General features: G+C 40.2%; 1 protein-coding gene and 1 long non-coding RNA gene across 7 annotated transcripts in view; one reads left to right on the top strand and one right to left on the bottom strand.

The window, feature by feature from the left end:
* The first annotated feature begins 596 nt into the window (after window positions 1-596).
* Window positions 597-4,971, top strand: LOC146307899 (uncharacterized). Its single transcript, XR_014772722.1, has 3 exons — window positions 597-631; window positions 1,129-1,322; window positions 4,848-4,971. It is a non-coding gene; the product is annotated as an uncharacterized LOC146307899 (long non-coding RNA).
* Window positions 2,876-24,991, bottom strand: part of dipk1c (divergent protein kinase domain 1C) — a 51,908-nt gene continuing 29,792 nt past the window's right edge. For 3 of the 6 annotated variants that reach the window (XR_014772714.1, XR_014772712.1, XR_014772713.1), the window contains exons 3-10: window positions 17,072-17,275; window positions 16,900-16,953; window positions 16,614-16,795; window positions 13,374-13,668; window positions 10,202-10,366; window positions 5,678-5,752; window positions 5,245-5,513; window positions 2,876-4,313 (exon numbers count right to left, since the gene is read on the bottom strand). Coding sequence is in view for 1 of the 6 variants with exons in the window: in XM_084747356.1 (XP_084603482.1) it covers window positions 5,298-5,513; window positions 5,678-5,752; window positions 10,202-10,366; window positions 13,374-13,668; window positions 16,614-16,795; window positions 16,900-16,953; window positions 17,072-17,275 (1,191 nt within the window). In the remaining 5 variants the exon portion in view is untranslated. Of the gene's footprint in view, window positions 4,314-4,844; window positions 5,514-5,677; window positions 5,753-10,201; window positions 10,367-13,373; window positions 13,669-16,613; window positions 16,796-16,899; window positions 16,954-17,071; window positions 17,276-20,432; window positions 20,498-24,991 lie in introns of those variants that run through there. The other 3 variants (XR_014772715.1, XR_014772716.1, XM_084747356.1) reach the window with 3 other exon arrangements.

Below are 24,991 nucleotides of genomic sequence, written 5' to 3'. Positions count from 1 at the left end.
ACACTGGTGTCCCGTCAAGACGAGATGTCTTCACAGCCTGACAGCTGGGACCAATGGCTGTTTCAGTGTAAGCATCGGTTAAAGACGGACTTGAACCTCTGACTCTGAAACAGCCCTGTGAAGAGGCGAGGACTCACAAAATGTCTTCGCTCTCGAGATCTAAAGCTGCTGTTTCTGTGGGCTTAAATGAGCATTATGTCACAATTGTGTGTAATAATCATGTAAAAGATGTAACAAAACAAAAAAAAAGACGTGACAAGACGGAAAAAGGACGTGCTGGTGAGTAAAGGGACGAAGTTTGATGCTGAACTCGCTGCGTTTCTTTTAGACTGATAAGCAAAGATAAGCTAACGTTGGTGCATTTCCTTGTTTCTTATGACAGAGTTGGACACCCTGACTTCCTGGTGACGTGCTGCCCCCTGTTTGTTTGGAGGATGAACTTAACAGAAATTTCAAGAAATCATTTGTCTCACTTTTCCTTTTTTGAATTCATGTCTGTGTGATTCCTCCTTCTACTGTTCGGTGTGAGATAAAATTCTGCAGCTGGTGCCACTGAAGCACTGCAGAAGAAGAAGAAGACAAAACAGGATGAGGAGAGTTCAAACAATGAAAAACTGTGGAAAACGAGACGGTAATCAGATATTTCTATTTGTTTGATATATTAATGTAAGGAAGGTTCCAGTTTCCTGTCGTTTCCAGTTCTTCACAGAGAGATTTAATTATGTTCCATGGATGTCATCATTTATTTATTAAGTTTCCACTGGACTTTTCATCCGAACACAAAGTTTTCCAAACATTTGTTGTGACTCAAATTGAAAACAGGATAAAAACAAGAGGTTGGAAACTGAACGTCAAAGTAAAACATCTTTCTGGAAACAACATCTGCTCCCACACTGCAGCTCTGTTATTACTGATCATTGCCAACTTCACCACAGACTCACATTTAAACCTGCTGTGTCCTCCTCTGTCCATATATTTTGTAAATACAAGTTTTAGTTTACGTTGTGAATTCTGAGTCCACATGGACGGAGTTTGTCTCTGACATGTTGTGTCTACCTTCAGTCTCCTGCTGCTTCTTCTTCTTCTCTGTTCTCTGCATCATCTCAGGTTTCTTCTTGATTCCTGCAGAAACACTGAAACTCAATCTGTCGGACGAGACCGACGTCTGGAGGGGACGAGGAGGACGTATGGACGAAATCACTGCTGCTGGAGGAAAACCACAGATCTGAAACCCTGCTGTGGTTTGGGGAAAAATGCAATCTTTTCCAGAGGTGGGAAGTAAGAAGAAATACTTCAGTACTGCACTCATGTACATTTTTCAGGTATCTGTACATTTGAACTTTCTGCTACTCACATTTTTAAAACTCGTTACTTGTTTCATGACAAACTGAAAAGGTTCAGTTAACTTTGCACAGAAACAGTCAGTAGAAATGTCCTTCAGAGGACGACTGTAGCTGCCTTGTGAGTTCCCTCCAGCACAGACGCACAGATTCGGCTCTCAGTCAGTTTACAGTCCTGTTATTTTGAGTCTCCAGCTCTGAACACAGTGACATAAATCACTAACATCTCAGGAAGGTTTCCTCGTCCCTGTGAGAGCAGACGTCCTCTGAGGGACGGCACACTGCTGCATGAAAGGTGCAATCAGGACCAGCCAACCAGCTCACCTGACACTGAGCCCCCCCCCCCCCCCCCCCACACACACACACAGGTGGGCCAGCCACACCCACCTCCACAACGACTTTTAACTTTTACACTGTGAGGATGTTTCAGAGCCAGTAAACAAGTCCTGTACAGACACTGAGATAAAATCACACCCAGCTGTCAGCAGACACATTAACTACAGCAGAGAACAGACGAGGAGCGTTTGATTCGTCTTCACTCACCGATGACGTGTTTTGTTTGAGTCGGCTCAGTCACTGACAGCATGTTAAAGAAATAAGACTCCCAGCTGCTGAGTTTGGAGAAACAGCTGGAGCAGATCCTGCAGACGGGACAGTGTTTATGTACCAGTGACTTTACAATAAGAATAAATCCTCAGTTGAACAAACCAGCCATCACACGCTGTGAATTCCTCTGGACCGTGGACGGCCGCGGTCCAAACACCTGCCAGCTCTCCTGATTGTCCAGGTCTCTACTGGACAGGAACAAGTGACTTCTGTCAAAATCAAAAAACAAAAATCAACAGAGATGGTAGAGTCCAGTGTCACGGCAGTTCATTTTGTAATCAATCGATAACATGGACACAAACCTCAGGTGGCCATGAAAGGTCCTCAGCAGAGCAGAAAGGGACGCTGCCACATTTTATCCACTATCTGGCACTTTAAGGGGAACCTTATCACATTTTGGCTAGAAGAAGAGCACTTTAACACATTTTATCCTCTGTAGAAACATGGCGGTGCAAAATGGAGGCCTCAATTTCAGGTGATTATACACAAATAAACACATACTTAAGATTATTATATTCAATTTCTGCAAAATCCTGCCAATAAATCCCCCTGAATCGACCTTTCAGACATTGGCGTGTTGTTCATACTGTGCAGCGTTCAGTGAGACCAGGCTGCAGCCTGCTGTGAGCAGGTTTGTAGCAGATATTCATCTGTGTGATGATGGAAACCGAACCGTCCAGCCTGCAGATCTCTGTCCTGCTCACAGTTGTTAAACTCACTCTGTCCACAGACAGAGGTCATGGAGGGCAATCACTGCAGGAGACACGGCGTCTCTCCACAGCTCTGAGTGCTGCGTTGAAGTGTTGTCCAGACTGTCGGCCATCAAACTGTTGGACCGCTAACTTTTACCATCATCCACCTGCAGCATATTGTCGTCCATGAATGTCAAACATACAGCAGCTGTACAGTAACTGACTCTCACAGCAGAACATCATCACAGATTTTATTATTCAACTGAACTATACATATGAAATCCATCATGACTTATATTTATTGTATTTTCAGCAGCCTGGTCCTGCAGAGACCATTCAGTCACTACACCTACTGTACATTACAAATAAGATGACTCAGCAATATCACAGCAGCATCCGTGTGATCCAGTCAGAGAAAGAAATACAGAGGAAAGTGCTTTTACAAACACTGTAAATCTTTACAAACAATAAGTGAAGAGGATCTTTATGTACCGTCATGGATTCAAGCAAAATTAAATGTACAGAAAAAAGACAGTTTATTACGGAGGATAAATTCTGATGAAAAGTTCTGGACAACTTGTCGTACGCAGCTGTGTTTAAATGAAAACTATTCCAAGTTGTGACGTGTGAATAAAAACAGAATACAATGATGTGCAAAAACTTTTCGACCTTTTTTAAATTGAATACAGTTCAAAGACGATATTTAATGTTCAAACTGATGAACTTTATTGTTTTTGGTAAATATACAGACACAGAGACAAACTGTGTTTACTGACAACGGTTTTCCAAAGTGTTCGTGAGTCCATGTAGTGTCCTTTATACACTGATGAGGGTTTTTAATGCAGTTTTTAATGCAGTGCTGCCTGAGGGGTCAAAGGTCACAGACAGTCAGTGTTGTATTTCTCTGGATTCTCTGAATCTTTTAATGATTTTATGGATTGTAGATGGTGAAATCTATAAATTCCTGCAGTTTTGTGTTGACAAACGTTCTTAAACTGTTGGAAATAAAGTTTATCAGTCTGAACATTAAATATCTTGTCTTTGTTTTGTATTCAACTGAAGATAGGATGAAAAATCTTTGTAAATCATTACTTTCTGTTTTTATGCTTTTCACAGGGTCCCAACTAGTTTGGAATCAGGGTCTGCTTTAAAAAAAACAAATTCACCTCATTTTGAAGCCTAAAACTGGCCAACAAAGCCATTTACATTTATGTCTTTCAAGCGATAGAGGTTTTTTAAATCTCACTGAGACTAACTAGAAAGAAGAACAAAGCAGTGATGATCCTCGTACACTGGATCTATAATAAACTCCTCTGATGAGAAGACATTTAAGGCATCGCTGAGCTCCAGTCCTGCTCCGGATGTTCCCAGAAATCCAACTCCAGCTCCAACATCTGGAAACACACTGATATGAAATCCAAATATTCCCCCGCACAACAAATGGCAGAACTTGGAGAACAAAATCTAGTTTGTCACACCAGTTTAAGGTCCCAGCAGCGTCCACTCTTCTGGTCTCAGTCTTTGCAGCAGATGTTGAAGCATCAGTGAGGTCCAGCACTGATCAGGTCTGACTCTCAGTCCGACTCAGTCTCACTCCCAACGAGTCAAACACAGCAGCTCGATCAGCGACTCCACGGTCAAGTTAACATCAATAAATGTGCAGCATCCAGTTACACTTTCAAAATAAAAGCACAAAAACTTCCTGGTTAGGTTTAGAAAACAACCATGCACTGTAAAAACAAAATTTCAAGGTGCATCGCAGAGTGCACTCTGGGATTTTATATGAGCAGGACGACACACACCTTACTTTCTCTGACTTCTGATGTTTTGACATCACAGATGACGAAGAAAGGCGATAACTAGGCCTGAACGATTCTGGAAAAATATCTAATTGTGATTATTTTGACTGATATTGTGTTGAAACATGATTTTCATTGAAAAACATGTTCAGATGACTGTGATGTTTAACACTTTGCCTTTAACAAATATCACACCTCCTGCGATTTGAAAATTGCATAAAATCATGTTGGGATTTTGATAAAATTTTGATTAATTGTGGAGCATTAACACACAAATCTGACTGGTAAAACGTGCTCCTGTAGGCTGATAGAGGAGTACCGGTGCACAACTACTGATTACATAAGTTAACGTGTGTAAGATGCACATTTTCAAAAGTAAAGTAAAGCTCTGTCTTTTTAATCTCCTACAGCGTCACAGTTTGAAGCAGCAGCTGCTGGATCGTTCTGCTGGTTTGTTGAGAGTGAGAACGTGCCGCACATTCACTGTTCCAGTTCATCTCACTGGTATGAGGGCAGGACTCTGTGCAGACCAGTAAACTTCTTCCACACCAAACTGAGAAAAGTATTTCATTATGGTGCACAGACTGTTGACACAAAGCTGGAAGAACGTTATCACTGTATTCTGCAGCAGTAAGACACAGGGAGAGGAGTGTCCACATACTTTTGGCCATATAGTATAAATTTATGGTTCATGTTTGACCATAAAATCCTGAACGTGTCTCAGAAATGGTCCATATTCAAGAGGAATGTCTTTCTCCTGGTGGTTCAAACTGTACTGGAGGTTTTGTCCTCCTGTATAAAACATACCGGTGTGTCTCCTCTGTTGTGTCCCTCATTTGTCTCTGACCGTCTTCACCTCTTCAGAAGTTCAGCGCCGTGTGGACGTGGCCTTTCCCCTCCCAGGCCCCTCCTCCCTCCCCTGAAGCCCCGCCCTCCTGGAGGAGGCGGGTCAGGATGTTGAGGAGACGCTGATGGACGCTCCTGCGGTGACCTGTCTCTCCTCCTCCGTCCTCCTCTCTGTCCTCCATACCTCCCTCTGTCTCTGAACACTCCTGCACCACTCGCTGCAGCTCCACCTGCAAAGATGTCAGTCAAAACTTTTAAATATTAACTTATTATCATAAATCTGCATTTTATTTCTGCATCATGACTTTTTATCTATTCTGCACACACAACATATATTGGATTTATCTCCAGTCCTGCTCTGTTGCTCCTCCTGAGGTTTGTTCCACGATCCTACCTGCAGTGGGAGTCCTGCTTTGGCCCCGAGCAGCGTGGGAGAAAACCACGGCCTGAAAATCTTCTCACAAATCACCTGAAGAGATGAAGAGAACAGGGAAGAAAAAAGAGAGGAAGAGTGAAACAACGGAAAGGAAAGAAAATATAGACAAATTATGAGACAAGATAAATAAAAAGGAGGGGAAAGGAAGAAAGAGAAGAGGATGAAAAGGGTGGAAAGGAGAGAGGAGAAGCAGTTAAGAGGACATGAAGAGGAGAAAAAGAGAGGAAAAAAGAGAAATGAAAGGACAGGAGGAGAGAAGAGAAGAGGATTGAGTGGAAGAAGAGAGAGAGAAAATAAAAGGGGAAAGAAAAGACAAAAGATGAGTGATCCTGACTGGGAGGCTTTTATTTCTCCGTCATTATGCAGACGACGCCTCGCTATTCATCGACAAACACATCAGTCACTACACACACACACACACACACACACACACACAGGTACAGAGACAATGCGTCCTTTCTCTGAGGACGTGATGGACAGGCGGAGGGTCATCAGAGGTCGAGACACCTGTTGAGCCTCAGACGGACCAATAGGACGGCAGCGTGTCATCGCCGTGTCATCGTCACCTTCTGTTCCCGTGTCAGCGTTCAGTCGGCTCTTCACTTCTTCTTCGTTCATAATTTAACTCTTTTTTGAAATAATTGACAGATTAATCATCAATGAATCCTGATCGTCTCTCCTCTTTTCTCTTTCAGTTTTCTCTTTTTATTTCTTTTTTCCTTTTCATTCCATATTTTCTATATTTTCCATTTTCTTTTTCATTTTGACTAATTGTTGCTGTTTGCTTTCACTTTATTTTATCTCTTCTTCATCTTCTCATCATCCTCACTTTCATTTTTTCTTTTTCTAAATTCCTCTTTTATTTGATGTAAAGTATTTTTATTTTCCCTCCTCCTTGTCCTCCTCCTCCTCGTCCTCCTCCTCATCCTCCTCCTCGTCCTCCTCGTCCTCCTCCTCAGATGCTGTCGTGTTTGTGCGTCACATCCAGTCATCACCTGCAGAAAATCATTTTCCGTCCGGCTCACGTTCACACGCTCTCCTGCGCTGAATGCAGGTATCTCCTATCATATGACATGTGATACAGGAGCAGCAGGGTGATGAGAGTCTGTCCGGCCGTTGTCATGGTGATGACGGCGACATCGACGATGTCCGACTTTCTTTTTTGTGTCCCGGACGTTTCCACCGAGTCTGACGGGCCGACGGAGATTCTCATTTGAAGAGTCCAAATGTAGATAATTTTTCTTTTATTATTATTATTATTATTATTATTGTTGTTGTTGTTGTTGTTGTTGTTATTTAAACTCCTTGTGCAACACTGTAAATAAACAGTCTTACATTATGTGAGTAATTATATTTGGACTATTAGCAGTATGAAGTAGCATTAATCATATTATTAATAGTTTTATGTAATAATTTTGAAAGATTCTAAAGTTGCAATAATTTCTGTAAAGGTCTTTTTTATATTGGATGGGCAGTTAATTAATATACACATACAATATAATTAAATCATATAAAATCAAATAAGAACAATGTGGTTTAATAATATAAAATAGAAATTTAATAGCGAAATGTGTCATCTGTGATGTGAAATAAGTATAACAAATAACAAATGAACAAAGTGATAATCATTTTTCTAAAAAGTCTAAGCAAATCACAGTTCTTCTTTTTTTGTCCATTTTTCTTGTTTTTATTTCACCTGTAGACGTCTGTTACTCGTGCTAATGAAGAAACTTAACAGAAAAAGGAAAAATCAGAACACCAATAAAAACATTTTTAGAAAGTTACATCCAAAACATAAATATGAGATACAAACATAAATATAAACAAAACCATGACTTCACGCTTTGATAAAGTTTGTCTTTTAATCTGAATCTTAGACTCTTTGGATAAAAAAACAAAACAAAATGAAATCAGCATCAAATATTCGATTTTTTTTCCTCTAACAAATAATTCAAAATTTTGATATTTAAAAAAAAAAGAAGAAAGAATTAAAATACATTTGTCTAAAGTGGTGGAGAATTTAACTTTTTCTTTTGTATTTGAAGAATTAAAGTAACAAACAACAGACATCCAGAAAAACTTCCAATTATTCATCAGATCTGCAATTAATGAGTGAAAATAAAAAATAAAAAATAAAAAATAAGGATTTAAACTTTTTTATACATTTATTTATTCATTTGTTTTTAATTTGTGCTTGTAAAAGATCATTTCCACAGTGTTTTGTGGGTCAGTAAATACTTAAATGTCATGAAGATAAAGAGGATAAATGTGTTTTATTTGTGTCGATTCTTTCAACACTGACTGGACTTGAAGCAGTAAAGTTCACTTTTCTTTTTATGGATTTCTAAACATTTTTGTCTTCGCTCTGGTCACTGAACCTTCAGAATAATACAGATGGTGAAATAAATTTTAAAAGACTGAGAATCTCTTCATCCTGTCAACGGTTCAGGCTTCCTGTCCTCCGATTATAATTATCATTCCACAAACGTCTTTACGCCACACGTGTAATTAAATGTTGTGAAAGATGGATTACCCAGAATTCCTGAGGAGCAGATGACCCTGTCATTTCTGCGCCGCCTCGCTGAGGAGCGAGGTGGGCGTACGGACGCTTCGAGAGCAACAGGAGGAAAATCTCTGATGACAGGAAAGGTCAGAGGTCACAGACGCACTAAAAAACGACCTGCGGTGAACGTGACATATCTGGACGGACGGAGAACGAAGGACGACGAGTCTGAAGAATTAATGAAAGGGAAAAGAATCATATATTAATTCTGACTTTTGCAGGTTTGACTTTTCTTGTGTTTTTTAATCTCAGATATTTTTATTTTTAGAAAAGCAGTTTGCAAGTTCATTAGTGTTCTTTTATCATTTTTAAATTCTTATGTTTACTTTGTAATTTGAGCAACAAATTGAAATTGATCAATTAAAAGATTCATTTCTAAATTTAATATCAGATGCATTTTACAAATTAAACTCAACTAATGGTTTGAAATTATGATAAAATAAGAATTAAATCTTTGAACAAACACCAAAAAATGTTCTTGAAAGGAATATAAGTGTTTTAGCAAAAATATTTAAAAACATTAATATTCTCTGTGAATTTGATCTCTCAACATAAAGATTTAAATAAATGATCTCAACAGAATTTTATTTCTGGGACGCAGCAAACTAAATGTTTTACTAAATGTATTTATCACCAGATTAGATGAATTTTGAAATTTAGGGTCTGTGTCTGTGTGAACTGGAGAATTTAAACTCCAAACACATCGATGAAATGAATGAACACATGATTTAAACTCAAGTTATAACTGTAACGTCCATGCAGACTGCAGATTTGTATATCACAGAGGAAAGCAGCATTAGCCTCAGCAGAGGTTTCTCGAAGTGCCCTTAAATGCAGCACGAGGTGTGCAGTGAAGGCCTCGTGGTCACAGAGTGTGAGGCGGGTGAGAGGACAGAGGGGAGTCTGACGGAGCAGCGCTCAGTGCAGCGTGAACAGAGACTCAGAGCTAACCAAGCATGAGCAGCTACTGTCAGACCATGTGTGTGTGTGTGTGTGTGTGTGTGTGTGTGTGTGTGTGTGTGTGTGTGGACGTCTGCTGAGAGAGACACTGTGTGGGACAGGGTTTTTTTTTTTTTATTTGAACTCAAATAAAACTACAAATAAAATCCAGATGGTGAGAAAAACTGTAATAAAAGTGTCAGGAGACGTCAGGGAGCCACGGACTTATTAAAATGACTTCTGCTTCCTTTAGAGAAAAAAAAACAAAAACAAAAATGAAAACTAATAAAGACAATTTAACAAAAACAAAGACAACAAGAAACACACAATATGCAGAAGTAACATATATAATAAAAAATAAAGGAAACAGTATTATTGTGTATATATGTGAAGAAATAATTACACATTATGAATTAAATATGATGACAACTATTAAATTCTCTATATTCTTCTGAGACTTTTCTGATTTTGGACAGAGTGATAAGGGAGGAGATCAAAGGAGAACTTTAAAGAATTAATCACAAGGAGAAAAAAAATGAAAATGAAATGAAATCTGACTTTTTGCATCTTTGTTTTTCTTCTAGTTTTTCAATCTGAAATATTTTTTGATATTTTTAGAAAAGCACTTCATCAGTGCATCAGTGTTCTTTGATCATGTTGAATTCTTCATAATTTATGTCAAACACACTGTTTGAACTGATTGAAGTCAGCTTAATTATTTCTTGACATATGTACGTAATTATACTGTTTCCTCTGTATTTCTTTGTTTTTATTGGATCGTTTGTTTATTGACGGTTTCTTGTTGTCGTTTATGTTTTATTAAATTCTTCTTGTTTTGAATTTCCACTGCCAGCCTGTAGAGACTCAAGACTAAATATTGACAGATTTTTGTGTCATGACATTAAATCATATGATCCTCTGACATCATCGCCATGCAACCCAAAGAATAACCCTTTATTCACAGCTCGTCTTGGTCTCACCTGCAGGTTGCTGTTGCGGCGGCGTGGGCTGCACCTGCGTTTGTTCAGGTTACACCTGGACGAGCAGTCGAAGAAGTTACAGTCGTCGTCGCTGCTGCAGTTCTGGTCCAGGATGTCCCTCATCTTCGGCTCAAAGAACGCCATGTCCACATCGATCGCTACCACCTGCAGGAGATGCCACAGAAACAAAACAATATTTTTTCAGAATATTGTCAATTTTGACTTTTCTGTTTATGATTCTTGACTTGCTTTCATCTTTATTTACGCTGTCAGTTATTAATCACTATAAAATACATACATGAAATCAACATGGATACAGATGCTGTCCAGCTGCTGCAGCGGGGAACATTGTGGTGGGCATTTCTTGTTTTACAGTGTTGACATTATAAACAGTGAGCTGTTAACTGTTCCATGTCGACACTTTAACAGGAACAACACTAATCCTGCTAATAACATGAGAACAATAATGAGCCTCTGGTTTACGTGACATTTGTTGGAGCTACAAACACCTCACTTGGCCTCCAGTTCAGCTGGTTTTTTTTTTTTTTTTTTTGGTCTTTAACAGCCCATTTTCCAGTAATCATGAGTCTGCAGAGTGAGAGATGAAACGGTTTAGATTCAGTTGTGATTGTTGGCTGCAGTCCACCACAGACCTGACACGCTGGTGAATTAAGCAGTCTGGCTCAGTCTGCTGCAGAAACCATAAAACCATCTGATAACGCTGAGAAAACAACTGCAGACATTTGCTTGACTTTCTCACCGCTGCTCAGTCCAAACACAAAGTCTGAGCTGATTGATGGTGAACGTCCAGTTTTCTCTCTCAGGCTCCTCGGCTTCGTTTTCAGAGCAAAAATAAACAAACGTCAACTTTTAATTCTACTGTTACAGACAAATAATAAAGGATGAATAAGGATGAATATATCAGTCAGAAAGTGATTTATAGAGCCTTCAGCTTCACCTCAAAGAAAACTTTGCATGTAGTTTTCTTTTCAAACCATTTTTCAAAGCATACACTGAACTGAAGTCTGTTGTAGTTGAGTAAAAGTTACATGTCAGATCATCTGTTCTCAGTCACGACCAAGTGACCTCTGGGTTTTCAGACTTATAAATGACAAACATCTGCAAGAGAATCTGTGAAGCTCCGTCCAAAAAAACCCCAAACAAATTATCTAATTAAAAAATAAAAGGAAAATCAATCAAAAATAAATCCAAATTTATGAAAATTCTGACACATTTAATGACACCTCCCACACATTTAATTTCACACGTTATCTGGGATAAACAGCAGCGAGGGTCAGCTAACAGCGCCGTTAGCTGCACGGCTAACTGAGCTAACTAGCTAACGGCAGCTAAATTACAGTTAGCTGCAGCTTGTTGTCAGTTTGTAACCAGTAAAACTATCTGTCCATCAAGAGACTCTGTAAATCAGGCAGAGCAGCTGGAGGACATATCGTACGATACGATACAACAAAAATCATTTTGCATCTTTTGGGCAGCAGCTCCGTTCAAAAAGGACTTCAGGCAGAGCTGGTTCAGGACGAGTTTCACAGACCAGCAGCACCCTGGAAGATCTCGCCACAGGAAAAACCAGAAGCAGCTTTAAATCACTGCAGATCTTTTTTGTTGGCGGAGGTTGTTGGGGTCGTATGCTGTCTGAGACTGCAGGACTTAAAAAAGGACGTCCACTTTTTTAGGTAAAAGACATTCCGAATTAAAAAGACAATACTAATATTATTCATATCAGCTGGCACTCGATAGTCTGGTTATCTTTGTCCTCTGTCTCTCTCTGGTTTTGAGTCTCAAGTTGACGTTCTAATACGTTAAACAGGCAGAAATTATGTTTTTTTTTTATTGTTGGAGTTTAAAGGAGGTTCTATGAAACGGTAGAGGAGGGAGAGGGAGTTCTTCTCCTTCGTCTCAGTCCCTCCTCCTCCTCCTCCTCCTCCTCCTCCTCCTCAGCAATAAAACCAACATAATCATAAAGTATCAAGCTGCTATCAAGGAAGCTAAATGTGCTTTTTATGTCGGGTTAGTGCATTAATAATGTAGAGATTTATATAGCAGACGACCTTTTCTGGCTCAAAGAGGGAGTCCAGTACCTAGATTATATCATGAGTGTGTGTGTGTGTGTGTGTGTGTGTGTGTGTGTGTGTGTGTGTGTGTGTGTGTGTGTGTGTGTGCAGCCTGCAGTAGATGCAGAATGACCTTCTCTCTCTCAGCTGCAGGGTCACATCTTCTGCTTCAGGCTGAGAAAACATCTCTTCAAGAAAAACCTCACGTAATCCTCCGTCCTCTCTCTGATTTCCATCTGTACTCTGATAGCTTTTTAAAAACATCCATTTTTATCTGTTTTCTTCCGGCTCCCTGTTTGGATTTTACTCTGTTTATGTTCATTATGTTCTCAGAGAACATTAAGAACATTCAGACGTTCATGGTGTTTTTTTTTTTATTATTGGGAGCCAAACAGAGTTCAGAACTGAGAAATCAGAAAAGAGACTCTGGTAAAAGTAGAAGTACTGATTCAACTTGTTTACTGCAGTAAAAGTGAAAAAGTTCAGGCTCTGAAGTACAAAAGTAAAAAGTCGTCTGTATGTCAGTTTTGTCAGCATTTTAAAATCATTTCCATCTTGTACGTCTTTTACATGGTTTTTGTATAGTTGTATACTTGTTACATCGTTTACATCATATTTGTTATGTTTTGCTGTATTGTTTTCATCTCATTGCACCATTTTTGCCTTGTTACATCTCTTATGTCACTTTCATCTTGTTAAATTATATTTGTCTTACATATCTTCTACATCTCTTTAACTTATGTCTTTTCCTTGATTTCATTTCGCCTTATTACGTGTATTATATTCTTTTTGTCTTGCTACATCTTTCATGTCATGTATCATTACATCCTTTTGTCTAGTTACATCTTGTTATGTTATATATACCTTTTATAATTGATTAATTATTAATTTATTTACTTTTAGTTGTATTCATCTTGTCTATTATCTATTAAATCCAAAGTAAGGAGTAGAAACTGCAGATATTTGTGTTTAGAAATTTGTTTGTAGGAAAAGAAAAGTCAAGTAAAGTACAGATACCTGAAAACTCTACTTAGGTATAGTCACAAAGTATTTGTACTTAGTTACTTCCCACCTCTGCCTCAGAGTGATCGTAAACTCACCGTCAGGTCCTTCCTGATGGCGAAGTTCTCCGGTTTGATGTCACACAGGTGCAGTTTGTGGGTGAAGTCGTTGTCAAAGTGCCACACCATGTCCAGAAAACTCAGCGCGATGCGGTGGACCATCTCCCTGGCCGTCCACCGCCCCCGGGCTCCCTGCAGCCCAGAGACGGCCACCTCGTCCAGGGAGAAGATGTTCTGGTCCCAGGCGTGTCCGGCGGACAGGTACTCCACGGCATAGAAGTGACCGCAGGAGCCCAAAACCTTCGCCACGTGGGTGCTGAGGTCCTGCAGGACTCTGGAGAGCAGAGGAGGGAAGATGAAGGTTAGATTCAGTGGCAACGGCGCATCAAATGCACGACAGTCAATAACCACCGCTGTAACTCATCAAAGTGAAACTAATTTTATTGATGAAAATGTTTTTCTGCATCACCAACATGTAGGTTACCATGGCAACACATTGCGTCTAGTTTGTGCTGCCGCATTACACACCTTCGCTCTGGAATCTGTATCACTCATAAAGAACATTGTCAGGAAAAGAATTAGTTAAACAGAGGAGCTTTTTACACTGAATTTAATGTGAAACTCTGAACACAACCTCGTCCACAGGTTACCATGGTGATCTGTCCAGGTTAAAAGAGACCCTCCTCCATGACACTGAAGACTCGCTGCCTCTGGCATCACTGAGGTTATTTTTCAATAATAAATGTGTTAAAACATTTTACAGCATCCAAATGTTTTTTTTTTTATCTTTCCTCATAGAACAGCCTCCTGCTCACTGCAGCACTGACAAACTAATTAACCAACTTTGTTCTGCTCACTGATGGAGAACGGTGCTGCACTCTTAGAAATAAAGGTTCCAAAGGGGTTCTTCCTGAAGAGCCGAGGTTTTACCCAGAACCATTTGCTTCTGAAGAACTCTTTTTTTTAAAGAAAGGGTTTGTCAAGGGTTCTATGTAAGACTGAGGGTTCCATTAAGAACATTTCTCATCTGAGGAACCCTTTTTATAAGTAAGAGTTCTCTCTGGGTGGGTTCTAGATAAATCCCTTACAATATAAAAAAGTTCTTGGTAGAACCCAGATGATGTGTTCTTGTCAAAACCCAAGAAATCTAAAAATGTTCTTGGTAGAACCTCTTGAATGTGTTCCAGACAACACCCTTGAAATATAAACAGGTTCTCGGTGGAACCCCCTGGGTGGGTTCTTGTTCACACCCTTAGGAGGTGGAAAGGTACTGGATAGAACATCCAGAGCTGGTTCTCTAGAACCTTTAATAAGGAGTTCTTGATGGAACCATTACACCATAGAAGGGTTCTCTGTAGAACCTCTCATAGTGGGTTCTAAGTGAAACCTTTCTTACAGGAACCAAAAAGGGTTCTTCTACGGTGACTAGTTCTAGTTAGCACTGTTATTTCCAAGAGTGTACAGGCGACTGAACCACCTTTCGTCTCATCATATTTTAAGATAAGAGCTTCATGTTCTTGATAAATAACAAGTGACAGATGAGTTCTACTGTTCCTGTGTGATAAGAACTGTATGTTATGTCCACTGCAGAACGTTGTAGATCAATAAGTGAGCTAATATCTCACCTGTTACAGATCAGACAGAGGAGTGTGTCATTCTTCTCCTCTCTGTTCTCTCTGTTCCTGTATCAATCTAACCCCGTCTCAGATACAACACACACACTGAAGAACGGTTCTTTTTTTTTGACTCCGTTTGTCAGTGCAGCAGCTCCGTCTGTCTGCAGGCCTCCAGATAAAGCAGCAGCACAGGTCACCTCGCCTCGTCGCTTTTATTTTTGGACACGCTGGTGTTTTTGGCGCCCGGCCTGTTGGGTTGACTGAGCGTCTGTGCCCTCGGACTGAAAACAAGCTCACGTCTTTCTCTGTTCGTCCTCCAGCTCTCTGCCCACAGAATTTCTCACATTTTCAGGTCTGAGACGAGTTTATTTGGTAAAACCTCAACATGGTTGGACGGCTTTGGAGCATTTTACTACGAAGACAGTTCCAGAGTACCTCCATCATGCTCTCCAGATGATCAACCTTTAGATTTCAAAGTTTAACTTGAAATATTTATGTAAACCTGCAGTGTGGGACTTTTGTCTCCCCCTTCTGGTCATGAGAAACTACATAAACACTGTTGATGTGTTCTTATGATGTAGTCCTCCAGTTTTCTCCACAGGCTTTGCTATGTTCTAGTGTACTCCATCGCTATGCTTACCCCCCCCTCAGCTCTCGGAAACCAGTCATTGCTGGTTGACTTAAAATGCGCCTCAACCAGTACAACAGAATGGGAATGATGCAACAGACCCTAAATTTAAATACTACTATTACTGTACATAATACAGAGAGATTAAGCTGGCAGTGACAGGCTTAATTAATCAGCATGGGTTTGAATGTAACAGGCGTTCATTTATAGTGTAAAAGTCTGATCCTGCAGGTTTTAAAGTATGAGGATATGGATCAAGTGTAATGACCGTAGAAGCCTCCAGGGGGTCTAGTGGGACTCTAGACAGTCAGGGCCTGATTTAGACTATCTATAGCGCATGGTGCGATGTGCATGGCACAAGAGGATTTAGTGCGCATCCAGCTCTATTTTTCTATTTGCAAAGTAGAGTTGGACAATCTGGACAATCAGTTGTACAGAATCTGGCTGCTCAGTGAGGCACCAGGCAGAAATGGGTTGTGATTTAGTGTCCCATTCCCATTAAGAGCCAGGTGCGCCTACCTCTGGTGCGCTGGTATTTAAATTGCGTATTCGGCAGTTTGGAGGAGCAAACTTTTGAAATGCTGCTGAAATGAACCACTGATAGTGATGCAAACACTGATGTTAAACTGAGTCATAAAACTTAACATTGTGGTTTTTAGCAGACGAGCTGCAGGTGGTTCACACAGGACAGAGTGTCTCCCGCTGTCCTAATTCTTTATTAGTGCTCAGTAGGACTTAATGACTGAAAGTAGCGTCTCTGATCATTAAATTGTGAAAGAAAACACTCAGACATCAATAAAAGAGAATCACCTGGAAAGCTTATGTTATTTTTATGTTTTAACGATGGTTGAATGATTAAAGAGGCTCTGTGTGTGCAGTAATGTCACTGCAGCAAATATTGTTAATATTTAAGTAGCAAAACCTAAAAACAGTTTTTATAAACTTGACAGGACAGAGGAAACTCTCCAGAGGTGTTTGCTGCCCTGCACAAATCAAGTTCACCACCTGGAATAAATCCAGTTCTCAGGGTTTTACCTGAGAAAGGTGTATTCCTCCTGCTGCAGCAGAGACCAGAGCGAGGCCAGCTCTGCTCTGGAGTAACTCTTGTCTCTGTTTTTCAGTTTCTTCCCCCAAAGTCTGGCCAGAGAGCTGTTGCTCCCTCCTCCTCCTCCTTCTTCCTCCTCGTCCTCCTCAGCCAGACCCAGAGAGTTTCGTACCTGAGACCAGACAAAGTGAATATTCAGTGTGAACTCTGGCACACAGATCGGTTTTTAGTTCTTGACATTTGTCTGATAAACACCAAATACCTGCTCTGACTTACTTCCAGAGTGGCGTAGAAAACCACATCCAGAGGGGAGAGCTCCTCTGCTGTGTCCTGTCAGAGAGAGAGGACAGGAGGATGAGTCGAGTAGTTTGATTTGGATCTAAGTTGAGCTTCACTGGAATCGGTAATAAAAGTTCAAAGACAGGAAGTAAAGTGTGCAGTGACTTACCTGGTAGTCCAGTATTCCCAGTGGCTCGTAGGAGGAGAAGTTCTCCAGTTTGGACTTGAGGATGACGGGTTTTCCTCTCCAGCGCGCCTCGATCACCTTCTTCCCGTTCTCGTAGTAGAGGCAGCGTTTGTACTCGACCAGGCCGAGGACACACAGGTCCTCACACATGTCCCCCGTCACCGAGCCCTCGCCAAACTCCAGACACTGTACGGCAGAGCAGGAGGGACACACAGTACTGATGAAGCACAAAGAGGTGTCCAGATAAAAGAAACTAGTAGACACACACGACACGAAGAAACATTTTTCCATCGATTCTTCGCTCCAGTGAACACACACACACTACAGAAACACACACAGATATGACCTTCCCACGGAGCGTCTGAACATCTGCGTGTCCAGAGGTGTGAGGGATGAGGTTGAGGATTAGCGTTGTTCTGGTCAGAGATTAGCCAGCTAATCCTCTCTGTGCCCACATTCCAACACAAACATCAGTCAGTGAGGAGCTCAGAGACTGAAGCCAGACGTCACACACCCTCCAGACTCACAAAGTCCTGCTGCACCGTCACAGACCGACTAAACCACAAAGAACGGACTCAACATATACATGCAAATAAATGCACCAAAACTAATAGGAGAAATAAATAAAGGCATTAAGCTACAGCTCCCTCATTTGCATAACAAAGCAGAAATGCATAAAAAATGAAACAAAGAAATAAAAAATTTGTGGAGATAAATGCAAAGGGAAAATAATCCACATATAAATACATAAATAAATGTACAAATTAATAAATAAAATGTAACACTTTATAACAATCATCATTAATAATGCTACATTGAGAGTTAATTATACTTTATCAAATAATTTAATAATTTGTTTAATAATTATTTTGCTGTTTGAGATGTTTTTGTTGCGTATCCAATGATAAAATAGTCTCCAATCAGCTATGACACAATTTATAATATTTATTTTATATTACACAAACAAATGATAATAACAGAACATAAATAATGGCATCACTAATACTTATTAGACTTAATTTATTATAATTTCATTGTCTGTTAACAGGTAACTATCAATTTACTATTTATTAATGATGGTTTTTAGTTTTTGTCAGTTTTGGTCCTCCATATATACCAGCAGTAATGCATCTGCAGCCACACCAGAATTTACAACAACTCAAAATTCCATTCACCACCTTTCAGTTGCAGAAATCTCCGAAACATGAATTATTTGCACAGTGCAGCTAAATAAAAAGACATGACAACTAAAGAATGCATGAAAATAAATCATGTAAGGACATTTTATGGAAACATCAGGATTTAAAGCGTTCTTTCAGATCAGAGATGAGTCCACACGGTAACCAGGACTCATATTACCGACAGAAAGACACTGAGACAGAGGAGACGAAGACGAGCAGACAGATAAGAAGATAACAGCTCTGCAGACGGGGTTAACTGTCCTGAGAATCAGAGACTCTGTTGTTAAGCCCAAAAAAAACAAACTCAGATGAAAGCTGTCGACAGCAGACTGATGATGGACGACCCTCCATCTTTTCAGCATCACACAGTCAACATGTTGAAGGGGTGAGTTTAGATAATGTGGATAGTTAGGCCTTCATGTGTTTCCTGACTCGTAAACATTTGCAGATGGTCCATAAAATCCGCACAAGAGTGAAAGTTAATATTTCAAAGTGCTGCATATCTCAAACTGACACCACTCGTCCAGCTGGATCCTCTCTGTTCACATGAGGATCAGCTGCTTCACGTCCACTGTGGGAAACAAACGAGGAGCTGTGCTCCACCACCGCACACCAGTTTATACATCACACACTGCCTTCCACACAACCTTCTCATTTCACTTTTAATCTACGAAAATAAAAAACCTACAAAGACTTTAAACATTAGACTTTAGTTGTCTTTATTCTGAGATATTTATTGGAAATGCTGCATGATAATTATATACAAAACATGGATATACCCTGGCTGTCTAACTCGAATTCGAGAAAGGAAGCGACAGAGGTGTCGACGTGATATAAACCAAACCATGACTGTGAAGCCTCCTGACAGTCTACACTTCTGTGGTTTACACTGCAGACTGGAGTCTCTGTCAACGGTGACGAACTGGATCTTTGTCCTCATCATTGTCTCTTTCTGACCCATTACTGCCAAAGTGGTAAAAAGAAAAGCAACTTTCTCAAAATAATGAGTTATGGCTAAATAATGACGTCTTATCTCAAAACAAGGAGCAATTATCTCAGAAATGACTTATTATCTCAAAATAATAATGAAGTACTAGTTTCACTTGATTCTACTGTAGACAGAAAATAGTTCCTGCATGAAACTGCTCACAACAAGGTCTGTGGATCATCTGGAGTAACTGAGTCATGATTTCTGTAGACAGATGCTGGTATTGAATCTTTCAAATGTTTTATTTCTGGCGCTCGGAGAAACACAAGACTCTGCCATTTAGTTCCATTATACTGGAGAGAAGGCAGACATCTTTATGACCGATATCTCCAAAACTCTGCAACTCACAGCAAAACTATCTGGATGGATAAACAGCTCTGCAGGCCAGAGAGAAAATATGTTTTGGATTTTGAACTGTCACAGAAGTAACCAGGACTGGATATCAGACCTCAGTTGCCACTTTCTGAGTGCTTGACATAAAACTGAGAAGATGTCAGTGATCCCACATTATTAAACCCTGAATCATCTCTGTACATTCGCCTTCTGTCTGTTCACTGAGGGACCGTCAATAAATTACCGCTTGATTAATGAAAAAAACAAATAAATCAATACTTTTGTTCTAACTTTGTGAAAATTATGATTAAAAAATACACTAAGCTGGTCTCATGTAAAACACCTGTTTTTGTTACTAATGTGAGATTTATTTTACATTTATATTTTAATAGAAATTATTACATTTTTTCAACCCAGTGACTCCAAATCAATACTGAACTGTATTAATACTCTGGATAAATAGGACACGCCTGCATCTGTATCTGAACGTGCACCTGTCCTTTTCTCTCCAGTTGAACTGAACTCATCTCTGCTTCCTTTCCAGCCAAGCTTCTTAATACAGCCTCAAATCAGACTTGTCCTCAGAGAAATTCAAAATCTGCACAATGCCATCTGTGCACAGACTCTTATTTTGGAGGTTCTAGAGGAAGTTAGACTGTAATAAATGATAAAATCTATATGTCTTTCACGATGGCTCCTTTTCCTGACTGTTTGATTTTACAATAATATGACACAGGTGAAACGCTGCTGGATGTAACCTGATGTCAATGTGTTTCATGAAATACTGCAGCTGGAGGCTGAATCATTAACTCCCTGTATACCTGGAATATTCTCTGCTCACCTGTCCTCCTGCTCACCTGTCCCCTCTGCGTCTGCTTTATGCTTTGGTCTCTTGTTGGATTTTTCTCCTCCCTCACATAAAACCTCACCCTATCTCAGGTTGTGTGTGTGTGTGTGTGTGTGTGTGTGTGTTGACAGACTCAACAGGAGTGGGAGGAGAAGTGTTGAGAGTCACTCCAATTATCCTCCCCCTCCTCCCTTTTGAGTTTCTAATAGTTCCTGCTGTCTCTCATCACAGTGGATGAGTGGATGAGAGTGTGTGTGTGTGTGTGTGTGTGTGTGTGTGTTTAACTGAAGCTGTTGGTTGCTTTAACAGAACCTGAGAGACTGTGGCTACATCATATTTTATAAGTGTTAATCGTTGCAGCCGTCCATTTTGGATGAACATCTTTCAGTGGATTTTGTCCAGTCAGGGTTCTCCAGAGAGACATATTTTCTGCTGTGCACAGCTACTAAACATGTCACATGATCGTGCACAGATGGAAGTGCACGATCACAGCGAGGTCATCTGCAGGGTTACTGCAAAAAACACCCTACTGTTACTGTCAATATTCTGTCACTAACATTTCAGCAGAGTGCAGCTGCTGCAAACAGCACACAGCATTAGTGAAGGTAAATGTTTGGAAATTATAACATATGGAGCCAATAAACTCACAACACCAGCATATTTATTATTATTATTATGCATTTAAGGATGATTTGAGGAGAATGTCTCAAAAAAGTCTTTCAGGCGAGCTGAATGACAGAATAGATCGACTGCCAGTGATGACATATAAGACTGTGAAAAAATGAATAATTATTCTATCTGCGTCATGAATATTCCCTGCAATGGTGTAAAGAGTCTTATATTGAATATACTGTTTCTAATTTGAAATTTCTCCTGTTTATAGTGCTCCTACTTTGTTTTTTTAGTCTAAAACTTATTCTGACAATTGAGCAAAAGAAGTTGCTCCTAGTCAATGCAGAGTCACCAAATAAAACAGCTAGCTGCACAGCTAACTAAAGTAACTAGCTAAGGGCAGCTACAGTTAGCAGCTGTCTGTCCATCAGGAGACTCACTGAGAGTTGAGGCGGAGCAGCCGGAGGACATCAGAGCCAAGACGGCTGCTCTGTGCATCAACAGTAAAGCTGCAGTAATGGAAGTTATTTAGTACGTCTTCTTCAATCTGTCGTACACACAGAACTGTCTTACTTCTATCTGTGGATAAGTTGCTACCATCTTGGTTTTCCAACTTGAACTGGAATGCAGTCAACTCTGGTGTGAAGGATAAGTGCATTTCACAAGATTTCCTGTAACTTTTGGAGCCACTCAGCGACATCTGTGCTGCTCCATTTTCTATTAATTACATGGTATATACATTCCATACTAGTTTAAAGTTCACATCTTTGGTTACACCACAACTCTTAGGAACACATACAGCATTTACAGTACTTCAGCTCAAAGGGTCACAGATGTGGTGTAGATTTTCTCCCCAGTGGCCACTTTACGTCTGTACTCCAGCTCACAGCTCTGAACAGAATCCTCTCAGGCTTCACTCTGATCATTGTGGGTCTAACTTGTGCAAAACCTGTTTGAAACGAGCTCCACTGCCTCAGCTCCGCAGGGAGCAGACGACACTGACTGGATCTCTGAGCGCAGAGATTCTCCCGGTGGACTGGGACATCTGCAGACTTTGCTCTTTATTCCAGCGCTGAGAGCTCTGCAGCCTTCACATATCCGCTCTAATTCCCTGGATTTCCTCCGCCTTGCATCACATCACTCTCTCCAGCTGCTTCCTCCTTCCTCGACTGTGCAGCCTGCAAACTTTCCCACCGCGCTGTTTAGAGAGGATCAACTTCCACTTACTGCTCTGTGTGTGTGTGTGTGTGTGTGTGTATGTGTGCGTGTGTGTGTGTGTGTGTGTGTGAGAAGGGAAACGTGTGTACTGAGGATACTGACATACATTTGTGTGTGTGCACAAGCTCAGAAATGGTTAGACATGGTATTCACTTTGTAAGACTCTGGTGTTTGACTGTCATGTTCAAATGCATTTTTTGAAATATGACAGAGAGAACATCTTATATTTTTATGTGATCTCAAAACCTGTGCACATAAAAACCAGGCACCTGAAACAAGTGCACAGAACATTATCCACAAGCTGAAAAACAACATAAGTCACATGACATTACACACATGGTTTACTTTGTAAACCGGGTGCAGTCTGATCAGGATTAGGCACCAAAACTGCTTGTTAGGTTTCAGCACTAAAACTATTTGGTTAGAGAATAAAATTATTAAGTTAGGCACTAAATACGTGGTGAGGTTTGGACAATAACACTGCTTGGTTAGGGTTGGAAAAGTGTGATTTAGGTTAAAATAACTGCGTCATGTATGTCACATGATGGAAGTGTCACTCAGTGGATGTGATGTGACGGACGTCACGTCTATAATGAAATATTTAGTTACTCAGAAGTTTAAGTAACTCTACGTTTACTTTTTCTTCCACGCAGGACATGAACTCTGGTCTTCTGGGTAAAATTCTTCTCGCACATTTCAACCAGACGATTGTTTTTCTGGTGAGGACGGGCTGAAATTCCAGTTATCGTCTGGTTTCTGGGACGGGTGTTGTCGGCCCATTTTGCATCCATACACGTGGATTTTGTGGAGCTGAGACGCAGCAGGTGTGTGTCTGCATGTGTACAGATGTTCACATTTACCCGGTGGCTGTTTAGGAAGCTCCCAGCGCTGAGGGTAAACACAGTCTGTCTGACTGCCAGTGTGGATCTGATGAGCAGCAGCGAGCGCCCGAGTCCAAATGAACAACATGGATTCAATTAGTCGCCTGTCAGTGGCTGTCATCTGAGTCTCGGAGCAGCTGATTCATGCCAGCACACAGCACAAGCATCCAGAGCGTTGATTTGGCCGCCTCCCCTCGAGCTGACGACGGAGACTAACGGCTGCAGGAAGCAAATGAGCTCCAGACTGAAACATTAAGATCTGCTGATGAACTGTGGCTCTGCCTGCCAAGCTGCAACATGACCGCAGAGCGAGCGGGTTTAAATTGTTTTCACTCAAGTATTTCCATCTTTACTTTTCCTCCATTTCATATCCAAGAAAAATATGGTCTTTTAGCTCCTCTGCAGATGAACTTAACTGATTAACTGTCCTAACCTGACACGCAACACAAGATAAATGGCTGCTGACAACTCACAATTTCTTCATCTTTCCATTTTCCTTTTTTTTCACACAATTCCTAACTTTCTTCTCATCTGTCTTTAAATCCTGATTCCTATTTCCAGATGTAGAGTCCTAAACTTACAATTTTGAATCCAAAACAAGTCATAATGCTCTCTTCACCAGATGTCGTGTTTAGAAACAGAGCCTCCAAGTACCGGTCTTTGTGCAAAGTCAAATATCAGATGAAACTGGAAGTTGTTGTGATTCTCTCCGTAATTTTCAACCTGCTTGTTTTACAAAATGCAATTAATTTTTTGTTGACCACCTCAAATGAAATAATCTTTGGTGTCTTTTTTCTCCAGCTGGAGCTCAGCAGTGTTAGTTCTTCATGGTTCTCTGTCTGTTAAGTTCACACTGTTGACATGAATAAAAGACGGATGACACGTCTCCACTTCCTCCCACTGTACAAAACTGAGGCCAAAATATCCCGGATATGAGCGCCGCCATCTTTCACGTGTGACATCATTTGGAGGCAGAGTCTGTGCAGCGGTGACCGTCCAGAAAGCCAACTGACTCCATCTGCAGCAGAGCTCAGCTGTTAATCCTGATGTGAAAATCCAGTTTTTATACCATTAAATAATGAAAAACCACACTGATGAGGAACATGAACAAACATTAGCATCATAAGAACTACCTAGTGCTCAAGTCCAAGTTAACTGACGAGTCATTAGTGTTATTATTTATATTATTGTTTTTTTTTATTGATGCTTTATTCTATTTGTTGCTGTAACAATTAAAATTTCCCAGAACTACAAAAGGAATATCTTAAGTCTTATCTTAAAGTCCAAGTCCATCAAATTTGTTACTGTTACTCTTTCAGGTCCAAGTCATGTGACTTAAGTCCACACCTTTTCTTTCTCCCTTACATTTGTCTCTTCTTTCTTCTATCCTTCCTAATTCCCCACCATCTTTCTTACCTCTCCTACACTTTTTCACTCCAGAATTTCTTTATTCTTTCTGTCTCATTTTCATTTTCTTTTTTTGAAATCTTTCTTTCCTTCTGTCTTTCCCACTTCTCTTTAGTTTCACCTCTCTCCTTCCTTTCCTTTCTGTATTGTCATGTTTTCACTATTTTCTTTCTTTCTTTTTCCTTTTTTTCTTTCCTTGCTTTTTTGTTTGCTTCCACATTTCCTTGCTTTTGTCCTACTATAATTTTCTTTTTAATTCTTCCTCGTTTTTCTCCTTCCTCGTTTTTTTTCTTTTTCTTTCTAATCTTTTGTTTCCTTCTTTTACTTCCTCTTATGCTCGTCCATCTTTCTTTATTAACTCATCTGAAACTGAAACCGCGTACGTCTACAGTTGACAGTACATTTATCCTTCTTCACTTCTTCTTCTTGTGAATG

The sequence above is a fragment of the Lutjanus erythropterus genome, chromosome 21, assembly GCF_056507025.1.
Source record: "Lutjanus erythropterus isolate fLutEry1 chromosome 21, fLutEry1.hap2, whole genome shotgun sequence".
NCBI lineage: Eukaryota > Metazoa > Chordata > Actinopteri > Lutjaniformes > Lutjanidae > Lutjanus > Lutjanus erythropterus.
This window is presented reverse-complemented; position numbering and strand designations above follow the sequence as displayed.